The sequence below is a fragment of the Oncorhynchus mykiss genome, chromosome 3 (genome assembly GCF_057628025.1).
Source record: "Oncorhynchus mykiss isolate SJ-2025 chromosome 3, ASM5762802v1, whole genome shotgun sequence".
NCBI classification, from domain to species: Eukaryota; Metazoa; Chordata; class Actinopteri; order Salmoniformes; family Salmonidae; genus Oncorhynchus; species Oncorhynchus mykiss.
The window spans coordinates 85,015,638-85,037,409 of record NC_143024.1 but is presented as its reverse complement, the minus strand read 5'-3'; the positions used below and the strand labels follow the sequence as shown (position 1 = coordinate 85,037,409).

Sequence of the window (21,772 nt, the reverse complement as noted above, 5' to 3'; positions counted from 1 at the left end):
GTTTCAAAAATGCATGCACCCCACACACAAACACACACGTTCCTCTCTTACCTCTGAGATCACAACCCTGGACTTAAAGCATTAATCTGTTTCATGGCTCCATCTCCACCTCTTCTACTCATCCTCCTTTCCTGCTGCCCTCAGCCAGTCAGCCCTCTTAGACGTCCAATTACTTTTCAATTAAATGTTTTTTCTCTGGTCGTCATTCTTCCCTGGCTTGACACTCTTAAAAAAAAAAAAAAAAAAAAATATATCTCGCTCTCTCGCTCTCTCGCTCTCTCGCTCTCTCGCTCTCTCGCTCTCTCGCTCTCTCTCTCTGTGTGAGGTAGACATATATTGCCCTGTGGAGAATCATACCTTTTTGATCAGATCTCTGCTCTGAAACCATGTCAGGGAACGTATGTGTGTGTACGTTACTATGTGCCTGTGGCAGTAACTTCAGTGCCTGTTGTGCTGCTCTGAGGCTGAGAGCCCCAACAGCGTCATGATTTCCTGGGCTTGCGTAAGCCACCACTCACTGGACATTTGAGTTGACTCCCCACTGAGTTGTCTGGCTGGCAAACCTAGTTCCATACTAAACACATCCTCTCGTATACATCTGATCATTTCCCACTAGGGATTACACTTTCGGACAGGTCTGTTGTGTCTGTCCAGCTGGTTGGCTGGCTGCTAGACCCGTATCCAAACATATTTCACTTGCTATTTAATGGACAACCAACAGCAACTAGCTTGAAGGCAGGTCTGTCTGACTGAAATGGTGCTTTCCCAATATCAATATTCTATTAACCTCAGCCTATACTATTATTCTCTTGCTCCCCCAAGTTAGATGTCCCAAGTTGTCTCTTGTATCTGAAGTTAAGATTTTACCAGAATTCGGACACACTGAAAGTTTGCTCTCTCTCCCGTCTTCTCTCTGAAATGGTTATCCTGAACTAGATCCATGTTACTCTGTCATGGTTATCCTGAATTAGATCCATGTTACTCTGTCGTGGTTATCCTGAACTAGATCATCTTACTCTGTCGTGGTTATCCTGAACTAGATCCATGTTACTCTGTCGTGGTTATCCTGAATTAGGTCCATGTTACTCTGTCGTGGTTATCCTGAACTAGATCCATGTTACTCTGTCATGGTTATCCTGAACTAGATCCATGTTACTCTGTTGTGGTTATCCTGAACTAGATCCATGTTACTCTGTCGTGGTTATCCTGAACTAGATCCATGTTACTCTGTCGTGGTTATCCTGAATTAGATCCATGTTACTCTGTCGTGGTTATCCTGAACTAGATCCATGTTACTCTGTCGTGGTTATCCTGAATTAGATCCATGTTACTCTGTCGTGGTTATCCTGAATTAGATCCATGTTACTCTGTCGTGGTTATCCTGAATTAGATCCATGTTACTCTGTCGTGGTTATCCTGAATTAGATCCATGTTACTCTGTCGTGGTTATCCTGAATTAGATCCATGTTACTCTGTCGTGGTTATCCTGAATTAGATCCATGTTACTCTGTCGTGGTTATCCTGAATTAGATCCATGTTACTCTGTCTAGATGGTTTTGGTGCCCTCTGTCTCCTCCCCGTCTCATGGTGTGATCCTCTATGCCCCGGTCTAGATCATAGGCAGGGTGGTCTTCGTGGGGTCTCTTTCTGTCTTCCTCCCTCCAGCCCTCATGGTGTAACCCTCTATCCCCTAGATAACGGGCGGCGCAGGCTTTGTTGGCTCCCATCTGACTGATAAGCTGATGATGGACGGCCATGAGGTGACGGTGGTGGACAACTTCTTCACTGGCCGCAAGAGGAACGTGGAGCACTGGATCGGCCACGAGAACTTTGAGCTCATCAACCACGACGTGGTGGAGCCGCTCTACATCGAGGGTGAATGAAGACGCACACAGAAACACACATGCACAGAAACACACACGCGTACAATCACATATAGTGGCACATATAATAGGGACACTGAATAGACACGGATTGCCACACATTACTGTAATCTCCTGCTTCGCTTAACTTGTGTTAGAAGACCAGGTGTGAGAATATACCACTAGATAGACTGAAACCTCTCTCTCTCTCTCTCTCCCCCCTGTAATATTTGATCAATATTTGATCAGTCAGTCTGTCCAACAGGCTTCTGGGCTGTTCCACCAATTCTGTGACTTTCGAGATGTGTAACTTGGTGAACAAATAAGTTTGATTTCATCTAGTTTTAACATTTTGTCATAAAGAGCAAATGTTCAAGGTTTTTCCATCTCAAGAGGTTAAATAAATGACTATACTAACTGCTTATTCAGTGCCAAATTAATAGGGCCTCCTGAGTGGTGCAGAAGTCTAAGGCATTGCATCGCGGTGCTAGGGGTGTCACTACAGATCCGGTTTCAATCCCGGGCTGTGTCGCAGGCGGCAGCGACCGGGAGACCCATGAGGCAGTGCACAACTGCTGGGACTGGGAGACTATTCAGAATCGAGGGAAAGATGAACAGGGCAAAGTATAGAGAGATCCTTTATGGAAACCTGCTCCAGAGGGCTCAGGACCTCAGACTGGGGCGAAGGTTCACCTTCCAACAGGACAACAACCTTAAGCACACAGCCAAGACATCGCTCAAGTGGCTTCGGGACAAGTCTCAATGTCCTTGAGTGGCCCAGCCAGAGCCCGGAATTGAACCTGATCGAACATCTCTGGAGAGACCTGAAAATAGCTGTGCATCAATGCTCCCTTCCATCCTGACAGAGCTTGAGAGGATCTGCAGAGAAGAATGGGAGAAACTCCCGAAATACAGGTGTGCCAAGCTTGTAGCATCATACCCAAGAAGACTCCAGGCTGTAATCGCTGCCAAAGGTGCTTCAACAAAGTACTGTGTAAAGGGTCTGAATACTTATGTGTGCGCAATGATTGTTGCCAGGACCGGTGGTTAGACCAGTGACGTCGAGCGCTGGTGAGGGGGAGTAGACATGAAAGAAAGTGTTGGAATCACTGCCTTTTAGGTGGTTGTACAATTGAACATAATTAGCGTGTATCCGCCTAATTCTGCTCTGCGTGCATTATTTGGTGTTTTACATTGTACACAGAGGATATTTTTTTGCCAAATTCAGCGTGCAGTCTCAATTTGTTGTTTGTCCCATTTTGTGAATTCTTGGTTGGTGAGCGGATCCCAGACCTCACAACCATGAAGGGCAAGGTGTTCTACAACTGATTCAAGTATTTTTTTGTCATATCTTAATTGTAATGTCAAATTTTATGATCCTTTTGATGGCGTAGGAGGCCTTTCTTGCCTTGTCTCTCAGCTCGTTCACAGCTTTGTGGAAGTTACCTGTGGCACCGAGGTACAGTTGAAGTCAGAAGTTTACATACACCTTAGCCAAATACATTTAAACTCAGTTTTTCACAAATCCTGACATTTAATCCTAGTAAAAATTCCCTGTCTTAGGTCAGGTAGGATCACCACTTTTTATTTTAAGAATGTGCAGCTTTTATTTCTTTCATCACATTCCCAGTGGGTCAGAATACTCAATTAGTATTTGGTAGCATTGCCTTTAAATAGTTTATCTTGGGTCAAATGTTTCAGGTAGCCTTCCGCAAGCTTCCCACAATAAGTTGTGTAAATTTTGGCCCATTCCTCCTGACAGAGCTGGTGTAACGGGGTCAGGTTTCTATAGGATTGAGGTCAGGGCTTTGTGATGGCCACTCCAATACCTTGACTTTGTTGTCCTTAAGCCATTTTGCAACAACTTTGGAAGTATGCTTGGGGTCATTGTCCATTTTCAAGACCTGTTTGCGACCAAGCTTTCACTTCCTGACTGATGTCTTGAGATGTTGCTTCAATATATCCACATAATTTTCCTACCACATGATGCCATCTATTTTGTGAAGTGCACCAGTCCCTCCTGCAGCAAAGCACCCCCACAACATGATGCTGTCACTGTGCTTCACTCTTTCGGGATGGTGTTCTTCGGCTTGCAAGCCTCCCCCTTTTTTCTTCCACATAATGATGGTCATTATGGCCGAACAGTTCTATTTTTGTTTCATCAGACCAGAGGACATTTCTCCAAAAAGAAATAGTAGTTGGTGAACCAGGCGAGGCAGTCATTTGAGAAACCAAGGCTATTGAGTCTGCCAATAAGAATACGGTGATTGACAGTTGAAAGCCTTGGCCAGGTCAATGAAGACGGCTGCACAGTACTGTCTTTTATCGATGGCGGTTATGATATCGTTTAGTACCTTGAGCGTGGCTGAGGTGCCCCCATGACCAGCTCGGAAACCGGATTGCACAGTGGAGAAGGTACGTTGGGATTTGAAATGGTCAGTGATCTGTTTACTATCTTGGCTTTCAAAGACTTTAGAAAGGCAGGGCAGGATGGATATAGGTCTGCTTTCCAATCTTTAGGGATCTCGGACGAAACGAAAGAGAGGTTGAACAGACTGGAAATAGGGATTGCAACAATGGCGGTGGATAATTTTAGAAATAGAGGGTCCAGATTGTCTAGCCTGGTGAAGGGCAGTCAGGTCTGGAGTGAAGCAAGGGCTATATCTGTTCTTAGTTGAAAGGCGCATTCTTATTTAACATGGTGAGGAAATTACTTTTAAAGAACGACCAGGCATCCTTGACTGACGGGATGAGGTCAATATCCTTCCAGGATACCCGGGCCAGGTTGATTAGAAAGGCCTGCTCGCAGAAGTGTTTTAAGGAGCGTTTGACCGTGATGAGGGGTGGTCGTTTGACTGCAGACCCATAGAGGATGCAGGCAATGAGGCAGTGATCGCTGAGGTCCTGATTGAAAACAGCAGAGGTGTATTTGGAGGGCAAGTTGTTCAGGATAATATCTATGAGGGTGCCCATGTTTTCGGATTTAGGGTTGTACCTGGTGGTTTCCTTGATAATTTGTGTGAGATTGGGGGCATCTAGTTTAGATTGTAGGACTGCTGGGGTGTTAAGCATATCCCAGTTTAGGTCATCTAACAGAACAGAATGAACTCTGAAGATAGATTAGGGGCAATCAATTCAAATATGGTGTCCAGGGCACAGAGAGACTTATTTCTGGAGTGATTAATTAAAAAAATTAGAAGCTCGAACTGTTTGGGCATAGACCTTGAAAGTATGACAGAACTTTTCAAGCTATCTCTGCTGTAGATTGCAACTCCCCCCCCTTTGGCAGTTCTATCTTGACAGAAAATGTTGTAGTTGGGTATGGACATTTCAGAATTTTTGGTGGCCTTCCTAAGCCAGGATTCAGACACGGCTAGGACATCAGGGTTGGCAGAGTGTGCTAAAGCAGTGAGTAAAACAAACTTAGGGAGGAGGCATCTGATGTTAACATGCATGAAACCAAGGCTTTTTCGATTACAGAAGTCAGGATGGCAGGAAGCTGGGCCTCAGTGATGTACTGGGCCGTACGCACTACCCTCTGTAGTCCCTTGCGGTCGGAGGCCGAGCAGTTGCCATACCAGGCAGTAATGCAACCAGGCAGTGATGCTCTCGAAGGTGCAGCTGTAGAACCTTTTGAGGATCTGAGGACCCATGCCAAATCTTTTTAGTCTCCTGAGGGGGAATAGATTTTGTTGTGCCCTCTTCACGACTGTCTTGGTGTGCTTGGACCATGTTAGTTTGTTGGTAATGTGGACACCAAGGAACTTGAAGCTCTCGACCTGCTCCACCACAGCCCCTGTATTCCACAATCCTCTCCTTTGTCTTGATCACGTTGAGGGAGAGGTTGTTGTCCTGGCACCGGATGGCCAGGTCTCTGACCTCCTCCCTATAGACTGTCTCGCCGTCAGTGATCAGGCAACTGTTGTCATCGGCAAACTTAATGATGGTGTTGGATTCGTGCCTGGCCGTGCAGTCATAAATGAACAGGGAGTACAGTAGGGGACTGAGCACGCACACCTGAGGGGCCCCTGTGTTGAGGATCAGCGTGGCGGCTGTGTTGTTACCTACCCTTACCACCTGGGGGTGGCCGTCAGGAAGTCCAGGATCCAGTTGCAGAGGGAGGTGTTTAGTCCCAGGGTCCTTAGCTTCTTGATGAGCTTTGAGGGCACTATGGTGTTGAATGCTGAGCTGTAGTCAATGAATAACATTCTCACATAGGTGTTCCTTTTGTCCAGGTGGGAAAGGGCACAGTGGAGGCAATAGAGATTGCATCATCTGTGGATCTTTTAGGGCGGTATGCAAATTGGAGTGGGTCTAGGGTTTCTGGGATAATGGTGTTGTGAGCCATGACCAGCCTTTCAAAGCACTTTATGGCTACAGACGTGAGTGCTACGCGTAGGTAGTCATTTAGGCAGGTTACCTTAGTGTTCTTGGGCACAGGGACTATGGTGGTCTGCTTAAAACATGTTATTAGAGGCTCGGATTGGGAGAGTTTGAAAATATCAGTGAAGACACTTGCCAGTTGGTCAGCTCATGCTCTGAGTACGACTCCTGGTAACCCCTGAGGCCTTGTGAATGTTGACCTGTTTAATGGTCTCGCTCACATCGGCTGTGGAGAGCATGATCACACAGTCTTGCGGAACAGCTGGTGCTCTCATGCATGCTTCATTGTTATTAAAGCAGGAAGCACCAGTGACTCAATCAATGAAAAAGTGGTCAGATGAAGCAGATGCTAAGCTCACATCGGCTGAGCATCCTTCCAGTGCAGTAGCAGCTGATCATAACATCCTTCTGGTGCAGTAGCAGCTGATCATAGCATCCTTCTGGTGCAGTAGCAGCTGATCATAACATCCTTCACTATGATGTTATTTTCTACCAGACACCAACCACTGTTATTCATTGTGCCTTTACAATACCATGTCCTTAACGTATTCTTTCTGCAGGTGTGCAAATAATGACATTAATCTCTCTCCCCTCCTATTTTCTCTTTCCACCCTCCCCCTCGCTCTCTCTCGCTCTTTCTCTCCCCCTCGCTCTTTCTCTCTCTCTCGCTCGCTTTCTCTCTCTCTCTCTCTCGCGCGCTATTCTCCCCCTACAGTGGACCAGATCTATCACCTGGCCTCTCCTGCCTCTCCTCCCAACTACATGTACAATCCCATCAAGACCCTGAAGACTAACACTATAGGAACCCTCAACATGCTGGGTGAGTCAAGAATTACACTGACTGGGTGCAGTGCAGTCCTCTATTTTAGTCTAGTTTGGATCTATCAGTAAGGACTTTTCTTTGCATAGTTTTTGTTTTGTAATTTCTACAGATTTGAATGGTAGTTCTGATTATATCTCCAAAACGATGGTGAAAACCATCTTCACGGAAACTCCCTTGTCACTGTTTGACAGGCAGATATGATTGGCTGATGATTATAATGAATGGACTGGTGACAAGGCAGGTTTCTCTGACAGTCAGTTGTCAGGGGGTACGGAACATGAGGGAGGAAAGTTAACAAATAACATGGAAGACTGGTCCCTCTAATTACCTTCTCTCTCCCTCCACCTACCTTTCCATTCACCTCTCTCCCTCCACCTCTGCCAATAATCTCTACACCTTTCCCTCCCTCTCTCTACACCTCTCTCCATCCCTCTCCCCCCTCCCTCTCGTTCCACCTCTCTCCATCCCTCTCCCCCCTCCCTCTCGTTCCACCTCTCTCCCTCTCTCATTGGCCCCCTCCTCCCCAGAGTGCAGCTGATCCTCCTCCTCCTCTGTCTAGTGTGTGATAGTGGTTGTATTAAGCTCACATCCCTCCATCACATAGCAGAGTAAAGGCATGAGATCAGCTCAAGGCCACCAGTTAGCTTACAGTCCCACATACCTTCCACAGTGAAGACTGAGCAGGCTTGTAGATCTCTTACTCTCTCTGCCATGACACACATATAGACGCGCACACTGCCTGAGAAGAGCATGATCAGCTGCAGTGTGTGTGTGTGTGTGTGTGTGTTACCGCCATATATTAACCAATCGCTCTTCACCTAATCTGCTTCAAGAACAAGATGATGTGTTTCGGATCTGTTAGTGCTAGTATGGAACAAAACCCTGCAGACCCTGCAGTACCATTGCTGACAGACAGACAGACAGACCGGACGCACACACACACACATCTTTATGGTCCACACTGGTAATAAAGAGACTACAAGAGCCATCTCTTCGTGAGAGTGTGTAGTAATTTCACATGCGATTGCTACGTTGAGAGTGAAGAGGCATTCAAAGGAATTGTCTGCACTGTGTGGCACCTTCATGTGCATTTACAGGTGTCATTCATCCTTGGACAATTACTGACCACAACTGTCTGGTAAGGATCTTAGTAGAAACATTTATGGCACAGAAAACTATGAAATGCATTGCGTGCGAGAGGTTGGAGGCGCCGGGATGTATTTGTCACCATCATGGCATTTTTATCACATGCATTTTCACTTTGAACATCTCATGCCATCACCCCCACACCAATTTACTGTACATTTAGTTTTCAGTGTTTTTAGAGGTTGTTGGGTAATTGGGGTGTGATATACAGCAGGTTAATAGGACATATGAGGGGCCTAGATTCCTCTCTCCACAGACTTGGATGTCTTCCTTGCCAAGTGAAAGCCTGGTCCCAGATCTGGGCTGGGAAGTGGTTTGCCAACATGTATAGTCAGAGGAGTTGGCTTAAACACGTACAGATCCGGGACCAGGCTGGCGAAGTTGAACTCTTTGATTAGATACACTATGCTGGATTGTCCTTTTCCCGCTGTCTGTAAGTGTATCTGGTTCCAGTCCCATTGCTTTGGTTGGATTTACCCCTCCCAGATTCTCCTTCTATACTAATCCTGCTCTCATCAACAACAACCTCTCCCTGCTCTGCTCTGTCCCGCTGCTGGATCCACTCTGAGTTGGATTGATCTTGTCTGCCTCTCCACAGGTGTGATGCCTGGCTTTATTACTCTTGCCTGACTCTCCCCAGGCTCTACTCTGGCTTTGATTGATCTAGTCTGTGGCTCTCCCCAGGACAGGCTCTGGGCTTGTTTGATCTGGTCTGCCTCTCCATGGTTTTTGGCTCTGGGTCTTATTGCTCTTGTCTTGTATGTTTCCAGGGTTGGCGAAGCGTGTTGGAGCTCGTCTGCTGCTGGCGTCTACGTCTGAGGTGTACGGAGGTAACACACACACACACACACACACACACTGTTTAACCAGCGTGGACATTTTATTACGACATCATCTTTCTCTCCCTGACTGACAACGGGTGTTCTGTGTACAGACAACTGGTGTTCTGTGTACAGACAACTGGTGAGACAGTGTCTGCTGTTGTTGTGGCTAATTGAGGTTCAGCCACAGGTCAGCGGGATGTCTCTGGGGGAGGGAGGATAATGCGTCTGGGCTGGGCTGCTATCCACTCCTGGCCGGATCAAGTTCCTCAGGGTCTCCAAGCTACCAGCTATCTCCATAAACACCCCGAATTCATACGCATGTACGCACCAATGAGCATACAGTACACGCACACACAAAGGCAATGATCGCTTTAGTCAATCTTCCGATGAACTCTCTTTCTCACTCTATTTCCTTCTCCCTCTGTCTACCACCCGAAGTCGACTACGCGAGTGGCTGACATGAGCCCATTGCCTAGATAGTTAACTGCTAATTGCCAGAGCCTTCAGCCTGCCCCCTTTATTGATCTCTAGGCTTAGGTACACTGCCGAACCCCTTTATTAATGATTTATGTGAAGCTAGAGGTGATAGGCTACCCTAGCGAGACAGACCTTTATCGCACCACCACTACAGTAGCCTCCTCTACTGGTGCCAACTGTTGACAGAAAGCGCTAACAGCAATGCTAGGCCTGGAAGACTGGGTGTTTCATGGAGTTATGACTGTGAATCCCCTCAAACCTTAGTTTAAGCTTGCCAACATGTCGCTTTCTTATGCAAATGAGAGTTGTTTTGTTTTCCTACAGTTCAGTAGTTTTAGCCACAGCAGTAACAGGAAAGAAGAAGCTGTTGCAGCTGTTATTGTTTGTTTGCGTGGTATTCCTTTGTAACTGTCCTCAACTCCGCTCACCACGTCTCTAGATAAAGACAACAGTGCTCTGAGGAACCAATAACCTCATTGCACGCATGCATGCGTCCGTGTGAGCCTTCCCTTGGGTACCAGAGTTATAATAATAAATTATGATATCTAGCTGGCAAACATGAAGTTGTGAACTCAATACTGTAACTAGATCACATGCCGAGTGTTGCACAACAGTGACAGCAAGGCTCCGGTCTCTCGTTGTTGTGTGCTTGTAAACAAACACTATGTGACTGGAGACTACCAGTACGCTTCATTATGAACAATGATGTGACGGGTGAAATGAAGAATGCAATCTTCTTCGTCTCCTAACGTATTGCACAGTTTACTGCAGGTATTTACTTAAAAGGTGGCTACAAATATTCATATCTATAAAATAGTTTTGATGGTATTGAAAAACCTTCCCGTGGCTATTTCCAAATACCCCAGTATATGGTAAGTATGGTGTGTTGGGTTTTGTTGTAATGAGAAAGGTCAGCTGTGTACAGCACATGCTCCCCACAGTGTTGAACTAATGAACAGGCCAGCTGTAGGGCTGCTGTCAAAGCCAGAGAGCACAACACACTCGACCACGCCCACTTAACTTTGTGTATGTACAGTAGAAGTCGGAAGTTTACATACGCTTAGGTTGGACTCATTTAAACTCGTTTTTCAACCACTCCACACATTTTTTGTTGGGACCACGCAGCCATCATACCGCTCAGGAAGGAGAAGCATTCTTTCTCCTGGAGATGAACGTACTTTGGTGCGAAAAGTGCAAATCAGTCCCAGAACAACAGCAAAGGACCTTGTGAAGATGCTGGAGGAAACCGGTACAAAAGTATCTATATCCACTGTAAAACGAGTCCTATATCGACAGCAAGGAAGAAGCCACCGCTCGAAATCCTCCATAAAAAAGCCAGACTGTGGTTTGCAACTGCACATGGGGACTAAGATCGTACTTTTTGGAGAAATGTCCTCTGGTCTGATGAAACAAAAATAGAACTGTTCGCCCATAATGACCATTCTGTTCGGAGGAAAAAGGGGGAGGCTTGCAAGCCGAGGAACATCATCCCAACCGCGAAGCACGGGGGTGGCAGCATCATGTTGTCGGGGTGCGGACTGGTGCACTTCACAAAATAGATGGCATCATGAGGTAGAAAAATTATGTGGATATATTGAAGCAACATCTCAAGACATCAGTCAGGAAGTTAAAGCTTGGTTGCAAATGGGTCTTCCAAATGGACAATGACACCAAGCATACTTCCAAAGTTGTGGTAAAATGGCTTAAGGACAACAAAGTCCAGGTATTGGAGTGGCCTTCACAAAGCCCTGACCTAAATTCTTTAGAAAATATGTGGGCAGAACTGAAAAGGGTGTGCGAGCAAGGAGGCCTACAAACCTGACTCAGTTACACTAGCTCTGTCAGGAGGAATGGGCCAAAATTCACCCAACTTATTGTGGGAAGCTTGTGGAAGGCTACCCGAAAGGTTTGACAGAAGTTAAACAATTTAAAGGCAATGCTACCAAATACTAATTGAGTGTATGTGAACTTCTGCCCCACTGGGAATGTGATGAAAGAAATAAAAGCTGAAAGAAATACTTCTCTCTACTATTATTCTGACATTTTACATTCTTAAAATAAAGTGGTGATCCTAACTGACGTAAGACAGGGACATTTTATTAGGGTTAAATGTCAGTAATTGTGAGAAACCGAGTTTAAATGTACTTGGCTAAGGTGTATGTAAACGTCCGACTTCAACTGTATGTATACATGCTTGCGTACGTGTGAGTGTCTGCAACTTCTCACAAGATTACTTTTCCCTAAGCGTGTCCTTCAATCAAATAGATCCTGTTTACTGTTTATGTCGGATACATTTGAGCTTGTTGCAAGAATTATTTCTTTATTTTTCATCCTGAACAACGACTACTAATGGGAGGATTGTGTTTCAGTGGATTTGACATCATAAATAACAGGTGACTGTATTCCTGGTGACTTACACCTGTATTTATGTCTGTCCCCCCCCAGACCCAGAAGTGCACCCCCAGAATGAGGAGTATTGGGGTCATGTGAACCCCATCGGCCCCCGGGCCTGCTACGACGAGGGCAAACGCGTCGCTGAGACCATGTGCTACGCCTACATGAAGCAGGTACCGGAGACACTCCCACTTCTGAGTATGATCTGTGTGCTATAACAAATATATGTAGTGCAGAACTACGAGAAGGTAGACTGGCACTGGTAGCTAAGTATTATAGGTTGTGTGTGTGTGTGTGTGTGTGTGTAATAGAATACTAGACCTATGAAATAGCCTTGTGTAATATTCCATCACTTTGCTGTGATTAATTTAACTAATAAACTTTTCATAACAGTTCTGGCTTTCTTACTCGCTTTTCCTCGCTCTCTTTTTTTTCTCTTTTTTTCTCTTGATGTTATCCTACGGCTGGTATGACTGTAGTGTTCTAATTGATGTTATCCTACGGCTGGTATTACTGTAGTGTTCTAATTGATGTTATCCTACGACTGGTATGACTGTAGTGTTCTAATTGATGTTATCCTACGACTGGTATGACTGTAGTGTTCTAATTGATGTTATCCTACGGCTGGTATGACTGTAGTGTTCTAATTGATGTTATCCTACGGCTGGTATGACTAGTGTTCTAATTGATGTTATCCTACGGCTGGTATGACTGTAGTGTTCTAATTGATGTTATCCTACGACTGGTATGACTGTAGTGTTCTAATTGATGTTATCCTACGGCTGGTATGACTGTAGTGTTCTAATTGATGTTATCCTACGGCTGGTATGACTGTAGTGTTCTAATTGATGTTATCCTACGGCTGGTATGACTGTAGTGTTCTAATTGATGTTATCCTACGACTGGTATGACTGTAGTGTTCTAATTGATGTTATCCTACGGCTGGTATGACTGTAGTGTTCTAATTGATGTTATCCTACGACTGGTATGACTGTAGTGTTCTAATTGATGTTATCCTACGGCTGATATGACTGTAGTGTTCTAATTGATGTTATCCTACGACTGGTATGACTGTAGTGTTCTAATTGATGTTATCCTACGACTGGTATGACTGTAGTGTTCTAATTGATGTTATCCTACGGCTGGTATGACTGTAGTGTTCTAATTGATGTTATCCTACGACTGGTATGACTGTAGTGTTCTAATTGATGTTATCCTACGGCTGGTATGACTGTAGTGTTCTAATTGATGTTATCCTACGGCTGGTATGACTAGTGTTCTAATTGATGTTATCCTACGGCTGGTATGACTGTAGTGTTCTAATTGATGTTATCCTACGACTGGTATGACTGTAGTGTTCTAATTGATGTTATCCTACGGCTGGTATTACTGTAGTGTTCTAATTGATGTTATCCTACGGCTGGTATGACTGTAGTGTTCTAATTGATGTTATCCTACGGCTGGTATTACTGTAGTGTTCTAATTGATGTTATCCTACGACTGGTATGACTGTAGTGTTCTAATTGATGTTATCCTACGGCTGGTATGACTGTAGTGTTCTAATTGATGTTATCCTACGACTGGTATGACTGTAGTGTTCTAATTGATGTTATCCTACGGCTGGTATGACTGTAGTGTTCTAATTGATGTTATCCTACGGCTGGTACTACTGTAGTGTTCTAATTGATGTTATCCTACGGCTGGTACTACTGTAGTGTTCTAATTGATGTTATCCTACGGCTGGTATGACTGTAGTGTTCTAATTGATGTTATCCTACGACTGGTATGACTGTAGTGTTCTAATTGATGTTATCCTACGGCTGGTATTACTGTAGTGTTCTAATTGATGTTATCCTACGGCTGGTATGACTGTAGTGTTCTAATTGATGTTATCCTACGGCTGATATGACTGTAGTGTTCTAATTGATGTTATCCTACGGCTGGTATTACTGTAGTGTTCTAATTGATGTTATCCTACGGCTGGTATTACTGTAGTGTTCTAATTGATGTTATCCTACGACTGGTATGACTGTAGTGTTCTAATTGATGTTATCCTACGACTGGTATGACTGTAGTGTTCTAATTGATGTTATCCTACGACTGGTATGACTGTAGTGTTCTAATTGATGTTATCCTACGGCTGGTATGACTGTAGTGTTCTAATTGATGTTATCCTACGGCTGGTATGACTGTAGTGTTCTAATTGATGTTATCCTACGGCTGGTATGACTGTAGTGTTCTAATTGATGTTATCCTACGACTGGTATGACTGTAGTGTTCTAATTGATGTTATCCTACGGCTGGTATGACTGTAGTGTTCTAATTGATGTTATCCTACGGCTGGTATGACTGTAGTGTTCTAATTGATGTTATCCTACGGCTGGTATGACTGTAGTGTTCTAATTGATGTTATCCTACGGCTGGTATGACTGTAGTGTTCTAATTGATGTTATCCTACGGCTGGTATGACTGTAGTGTTCTAATTGATGTTATCCTACGACTGGTATGACTGTAGTGTTCTAATTGATGTTATCCTACGACTGGTATGACTGTAGTGTTCTAATTGATGTTATCCTACGACTGGTATGACTGTAGTGTTCTAATTGATGTTATCCTACGACTGGTATGACTGTAGTGTTCTAATTGATGTTATCCTACGGCTGGTATGACTGTAGTGTTCTAATTGATGTTTTCCTACGGCTGGTACTACTGTAGTGTTCTAATTGATGTTATCCTACGGCTGGTATGACTGTAGTGTTCTAATTTATGTGTTATCCTACGGCTGGTACTACTGTAGTGTTCTAATTGATGTTATCCTACGGCTGGTATGACTGTAGTGTTCTAATTTATGTGTTATCCTACGGCTGGTACTACTGTAGTGTTCTAATTGATGTTATCCTACGGCTGGTATGACTGTAGTGTTCTAATTGATGTTATCCTACGACTGGTATGACTGTAGTGTTCTAATTGATGTTATCCTACGACTGGTATGACTGTAGTGTTCTAATTGATGTTATCCTACGGCTGGTATGACTGTAGTGTTCTAATTGATGTTATCCTACGACTGGTATGACTGTAGTGTTCTAATTGATGTTATCCTACGGCTGGTATGACTGTAGTGTTCTAATTGATGTTATCCTACGGCTGGTATGACTGTAGTGTTCTAATTGATGTTATCCTACGGCTGGTATTACTGTAGTGTTCTAATTGATGTTATCCTACGGCTGGTATGACTGTAGTGTTCTAATTGATGTTATCCTACGGCTGGTACTACTGTAGTGTTCTAATTGATGTTATCCTACGGCTGGTATTACTGTAGTGTTCTAATTGATGTTATCCTACGGCTGGTATGACTGTAGTGTTCTAATTGATGTTATCCTACGGCTGGTACTACTGTAGTGTTCTAATTGATGTTATCCTACGGCTGGTATGACTGTAGTGTTCTAATTTATGTGTTATCCTACGGCTGGTATTACTGTAGTGTTCTAATTGATGTTATCCTACGGCTGGTATGACTGTAGTGTTCTAATTGATGTTATCCTACGGCTGGTATGACTGTAGTGTTCTAATTGATGTTATCCTACGACTGGTATGACTGTAGTGTTCTAATTGATGTTATCCTACGGCTGATATGACTGTAGTGTTCTAATTGATGTTATCCTACGGCTGGTATTACTGTAGTGTTCTAATTGATGTTATCCTACGACTGGTATGACTGTAGTGTTCTAATTGATGTTATCCTACGGCTGGTATTACTGTAGTGTTCTAATTGATGTTATCCTACGGCTGGTATGACTGTAGTGTTCTAATTGATGTTATCCTACGGCTGGTATTACTGTAGTGTTCTAATTGATGTTATCCTACGGCTGGTATGACTGTAGTGTTCTAATTGATGTTATCCTACGGCTGGTACTACTGTAGTGTTCTAATTGATGTTATCCTACGGCTGGTATTACTGTAGTGTTCTAATTGATGTTATCCTACGGCTGGTATGACTGTAGTGTTCTAATTTATGTGTTATCCTACGGCTGGTATTACTGTAGTGTTCTAATTGATGTTATCCTACGGCTGGTATGACTGTAGTGTTCTAATTGATGTTATCCTACGGCTGGTATGACTGTAGTGTTCTAATTGATGTTATCCTACGGCTGGTATTACTGTAGTGTTCTAATTGATGTTATCCTACGGCTGGTATGACTGTAGTGTTCTAATTTATGTGTTATCCTACGGCTGGTATTACTGTAGTGTTCTAATTGATGTTATCCTACGGCTGGTATGACTGTAGTGTTCTAATTGATGTTATCCTACGGCTGGTATGACTGTAGTGTTCTAATTGATGTTATCCTACGGCTGGTATTACTGTAGTGTTCTAATTGATGTTATCCTACGGCTGATATGACTGTAGTGTTCTAATTGATGTTATCCTACGGCTGGTATGACTGTAGTGTTCTAATTGATGTTATCCTACGGCTGGTATTACTGTAGTGTTCTAATTGATGTTATCCTACGGCTGGTATGACTGTAGTGTTCTAATTGATGTTATCCTACGGCTGGTATGACTGTAGTGTTCTAATTGATGTTATCCTACGGCTGGTATTACTGTAGTGTTCTAATTGATGTTATCCTACGGCTGGTATGACTGTAGTGTTCTAATTGATGTTATCCTACGGCTGGTATGACTGTAGTGTTCTAATTGATGTTATCCTACGGCTGGTATGACTGTAGTGTTCTAATTGATGTTATCCTACGGCTGATATGACTGTAGTGTTCTAATTGATGTTATCCTACGGCTGGTATGACTGTAGTGTTCTAATTGATGTTATCCTACGACTGGTATGACTGTAGTGTTCTAATTGATGTTATCCTACGGCTGATATGACTGTAGTGTTCTAATTGATGTGTTATCCTACGGCTGGTATGACTGTAGTGTTCTAATTGATGTTTTCCTACGGCTGGTATGACTGTAGTGTTCTAATTGATGTTATCCTACGGCTGGTATGACTGTAGTGTTCTAATTGATGTTATCCTACGGCTGGTATGACTGTAGTGTTCTAATTGATGTTATCCTACGACTGGTATGACTGTAGTGTTCTAATTGATGTTATCCTACGGCTGGTATGACTGTAGTGTTCTAATTGATGTTATCCTACGACTGGTATGACTGTAGTGTTCTAATTGATGTTATCCTACGGCTGGTATTACTGTAGTGTTCTAATTGATGTTATCCTACGGCTGGTATGACTGTAGTGTTCTAATTGATGTTATCCTACGGCTGGTATGACTGTAGTGTTCTAATTGATGTTATCCTACGGCTGGTATGACTGCAGTGTTCTAATTGATGTTATCCTACGGCTGGTATGACTGTAGTGTTCTAATTGATGTTTTCCTACGGCTGGTATTACTGTAGTGTTCTAATTGATGTTATCCTACGGCTGGTATGACTGTAGTGTTCTAATTGATGTTATCCTACGACTGGTATGACTGTAGTGTTCTAATTGATGTTATCCTACGGCTGGTATGACTGTAGTGTTCTAATTGATGTTATCCTACGGCTGGTATGACTGTAGTGTTCTAATTGATGTTATCCTACGGCTGGTATTACTGTAGTGTTCTAATTGATGTTATCCTACGACTGGTATGACTGTAGTGTTCTAATTGATGTTATCCTACGGCTGGTATGACTGTAGTGTTCTAATTGATGTTATCCTACGGCTGGTATGACTGTAGTGTTCTAATTGATGTTATCCTACGACTGGTATTACTGTAGTGTTCTAATTGATGTTATCCTACGACTGGTATGACTGTAGTGTTCTAATTGATGTTATCCTACGACTGGTATGACTGTAGTGTTCTAATTGATGTTATCCTACGACTGGTATGACTGTAGTGTTCTAATTGATGTTATCCTACGGCTGGTATGACTGTAGTGTTCTAATTGATGTTATCCTACGGCTGGTATGACTGTAGTGTTCTAATTGATGTTATCCTACGGCTGGTATGACTGTAGTGTTCTAATTGATGTTATCCTACGGCTGGTATGACTGTAGTGTTCTAATTGATGTTTTCCTACGGCTGGTATGACTGTAGTGTTCTAATTGATGTTATCCTACGGCTGGTATGACTGTAGTGTTCTAATTGATGTTATCCTACGACTGGTATGACTGTAGTGTTCTAATTGATGTTATCCTACGGCTGGTATGACTGTAGTGTTCTAATTGATGTTATCCTACGGCTGGTATGACTGTAGTGTTCTAATTGATGTTATCCTACGACTGGTATGACTGTAGTGTTCTAATTGATGTTATCCTACGGCTGGTATGACTGTAGTGTTCTAATTGATGTTATCCTACGACTGGTATGACTGTAGTGTTCTAATTGATGTTATCCTACGGCTGGTACTACTGTAGTGTTCTAATTGATGTTATCCTACGACTGGTATGACTGTAGTGTTCTAATTGATGTTATCCTACGGCTGGTATGACTGTAGTGTTCTAATTGATGTTATCCTACGACTGGTATGACTGTAGTGTTCTAATTGATGTTATCCTACGGCTGGTATGACTAGTGTTCTAATTTATGTGTTATCCTACGGCTGGTATGACTGTAGTGTTCTAATTGATGTTATCCTACGGCTGGTATGACTAGTGTTCTAATTGATGTTATCCTACGGCTGGTATGACTGTAGTGTTCTAATTGATGTTATCCTACGGCTGGTATGACTGTAGTGTTCTAATTGATGTTATCCTACGGCTGGTATGACTGTAGTGTTCTAATTGATGTGTTATCCTATGGCTGGTACTACTGCACAGAGGAGAATATATCAAACCTGTAACACCTCTGTCATTGTGCCTGGATGTGACACACACACACACATACACATACGTACATACACACACACACACAGTCCCACACACACACACATGTTCACATGCACACATGTGGGGACACACAAACCTACACTGAACAACTGCTGTCCAGACTTCTACTGTGGTTTCTCATGACATAGAGTGGGCAGTAAACCCAGGTACGTCTAGAGAAAGATAACATCCACCCAGGCTATGAAATTGGTATTTCTATGTTTATTACCCAGGCTATGAAATTGGTATTTCTATGTTTATTACCCAGGCTATGAAATTGGTATTTCTATGTTTATTACCCAGGCTATGAAATTGGTATTTCTATGTTTATTACCCAGGCTATGAAATATATGGATATTTGTATATGCATTTGAATGACCCTTCAGAACACTCGGCTATGATTGAATTGTGATTGGAGTGTATTATTGTACTGTTCTTTGAGCTGACAAACTGGCAGAAGGCAATCATTTTCTGTTATTTCCTTTTTTCCCCCCAGACAAAGTTCTGTCTTTGCATGACCATTACATTTCTGATTGCCATTTAGATGGGTGGTTTGCTTCACTGAGTAGGATTTAATTTGGAGTTCCCTGCAGAGCTGAAGTGTGGCATAGAGCACTGTATCTGAAGAGCTGGACAAATCAAATAAAAATATTTATAAAGCCAATCAAATTGATTTATAAAGCCCTTTTTACATCAGCAGATGTCACAAAGTGCTATACAGAAACCCAGCCTAAAACCCCAAACAGAGGGCAATGCAGATGTAGAAGCTGTATTGTTTTAGAAACACTGTAGGAACTATACTGTAGGATGAGAAGGCTGTAATGCCATCGTCCTCCTCTACACTCCTCTCTGAATGCTACTGCTCTCTTCCATTTCCTAGTCCTCCTCCCTCTGTGATTGTCAGATCTGTGATTGACAGATCTCTCGGTCTCATCTCTCTGTCTCATCTGTTTGGACCCGGGAACATCTCAAGCCTGTATCAAAGATCAATCAGAAATGTCTCAAATGTTGCAATAAAACAGTAAGGGAATGGAACTGCTGTAGTATGATATGGATTTATCAAATATCCTTTTTAACTTGCACAAATGTTCAATGTGGAAACAAAGCGCTCTCAACTGGCGGGAGAGCGTGCACGTGGAGACACGTGCCAGTGCATCTTCGCCACAGTGTGGGATTGTGTGAGATGTATGCTGACTGTGGTCAGTTGCTCAGTTCTGTCTTGGTGACTTGACACAAATGCAGTGTTTCCCCTATATGCATTTAGCAGCGGCTCAAATGTTTTCAGTGTAAACTTACATGACTGAAACCAGATATAAAGTATGTAGAAAAGATAATGGAGTATTTAAAAAATATATATATATATATAAGATCACCTTTAAGAACTAACAATCACCAAATAAAAACTAAACAGTCGGGGAGAATCAAAAATGTCCAAAAATGTCATGTTTTATTCCAGATAGATCATGTTTTATTCCAGATAGATCATGTTTTATTCTAGATAGATCATGTTTTATTCTAGATAGATCATGTTTTATTCTAGATAGATCATGTTTTATTCTAGATAGACAGATCGATGGATTATTGTCACGCCGAGCTTAATGTTACATTTAAATCTCCCTACCATCATATCTAAGCCAATACAGTGCATCCGGAAAGTATTCAGACCCCTTGACTTTTTCCATATTTTGTTACATTTACAGCCTTATTCTAAAATTGATTAAATAAAACATTTTAGACCACTGCGCCACCCGGGAGGCCGAAGGCACTGCATCGCAGATTCTGGGTTCGAGTCCAGGTTCGAGTCCTGGGTTCGAGTCCAGCCAGCCGTGACCGGGAGACCCCATGGGGCGGTGCACAATAGGCCCAGCATCGTCCGAGTTAGGGGGAGGGTTTGTCCGGCAGGGATGTCATTGTCCCATCGCGTGCTAGCAACTCCTGTGGCGGGCTGGGCGCAATGCATGCTGACACAGTCACCAGGTCTACTGTGTTTCCTCCAACACATTGATGTGGCTGGCTTCTGGGTTAAGCGGGCATTGTGTCAAGAAGCATTGCGGCTTGGTTGGGTTGTGATTCGGAGGACGCACGGCTCTCGACCTTCGCCCCTCCCGAGTCCGTACAGGAGGTGCAGCGATGAGACAAGACTGTAACTACCAATTTGGAAACCATGAAATTGGGGAGAAAAAGGGCAAATAAAATATTCCTACACACAATACCCCATTATGACAGAGAGAACTTAAAAAAATAAAAATAAATACATTTTTGCAAGTTTATAAAAAAATAAAAAAACTTATTTACATAACTATTCAGACCCTTTGCTATGAGACTCAAAATTGAGCTTAGGTGCATTCTGTTTCCATTGATCATCCTTGAGATGTTTCTACAACTTGATTGGAGTTCACTTGTAAATTCATTTGATTGGACATGATTTGGAAAGGCACACACCTGTCTATATAAGGTCCCACAGTTGACAGTGCATGTCAGAGCAAAATTCAAGCCAATGTTGTCGAAGGAATTGTCTGTAGAGCTCCGAGACAGGATTGTGTCAAGGCATAGATCTGGGGAAGGGTACCAAAAAGGTCTGCAGCATTGAAGGTCCTCAAAACCTTAAATGGAAGAAGTTTGGAACCACCAAGGGCCTTGGTCAGGGAGGTGACCAAGAACCCGGTGGTCACTCTGACAGAGCTCTAGAGTTCCTCTGTGGAGATGGTTATACTTCTGGAAGGTTCTTCCATCTTTGCAGCACTCCAACAATTAGGCTTTTATGGTAGAGTGGCAAGATGGAAGCCCCTCCTCAGTAAAAGGCACATGACAGCCCGCTTGGAGTTTGCCAAAAGGCACCTAAAGACTCTCAGACCATGTGAAACAAGATTCTCTGGTCTGATGAAGCTAAGATTTAACTATTTGGCCTGAATGCCATGCACCACGACTGGAGGAACCCCGGCACAATCCCTACGGTGAAGCATGGTTGTGGCAGCATCACGCTGTGGGGATGTTTTTCAGCAGCAA

The 21,772-nt window shown here is 43.3% G+C and overlaps 1 protein-coding gene across 3 annotated transcripts in view; it reads left to right on the top strand.

Annotated features, from left to right (window-relative positions):
- Positions 1-21,772, top strand: part of uxs1 (UDP-glucuronate decarboxylase 1) — a 97,293-nt gene that overhangs the window by 26,168 nt on the left and 49,353 nt on the right. For all 3 annotated transcript variants that reach the window (XR_016494854.1, XM_036975115.2, XM_090230344.1), the window contains 4 exons: positions 1,695-1,875; positions 6,961-7,065; positions 8,985-9,044; positions 11,961-12,082. Coding sequence is in view for 2 of the 3 variants with exons in the window: in XM_036975115.2 (XP_036831010.1) it covers positions 1,695-1,875; positions 6,961-7,065; positions 8,985-9,044; positions 11,961-12,082 (468 nt within the window). In the remaining variant the exon portion in view is untranslated. The remainder of the gene's footprint in view (positions 1-1,694; positions 1,876-6,960; positions 7,066-8,984; positions 9,045-11,960; positions 12,083-21,772) is intronic.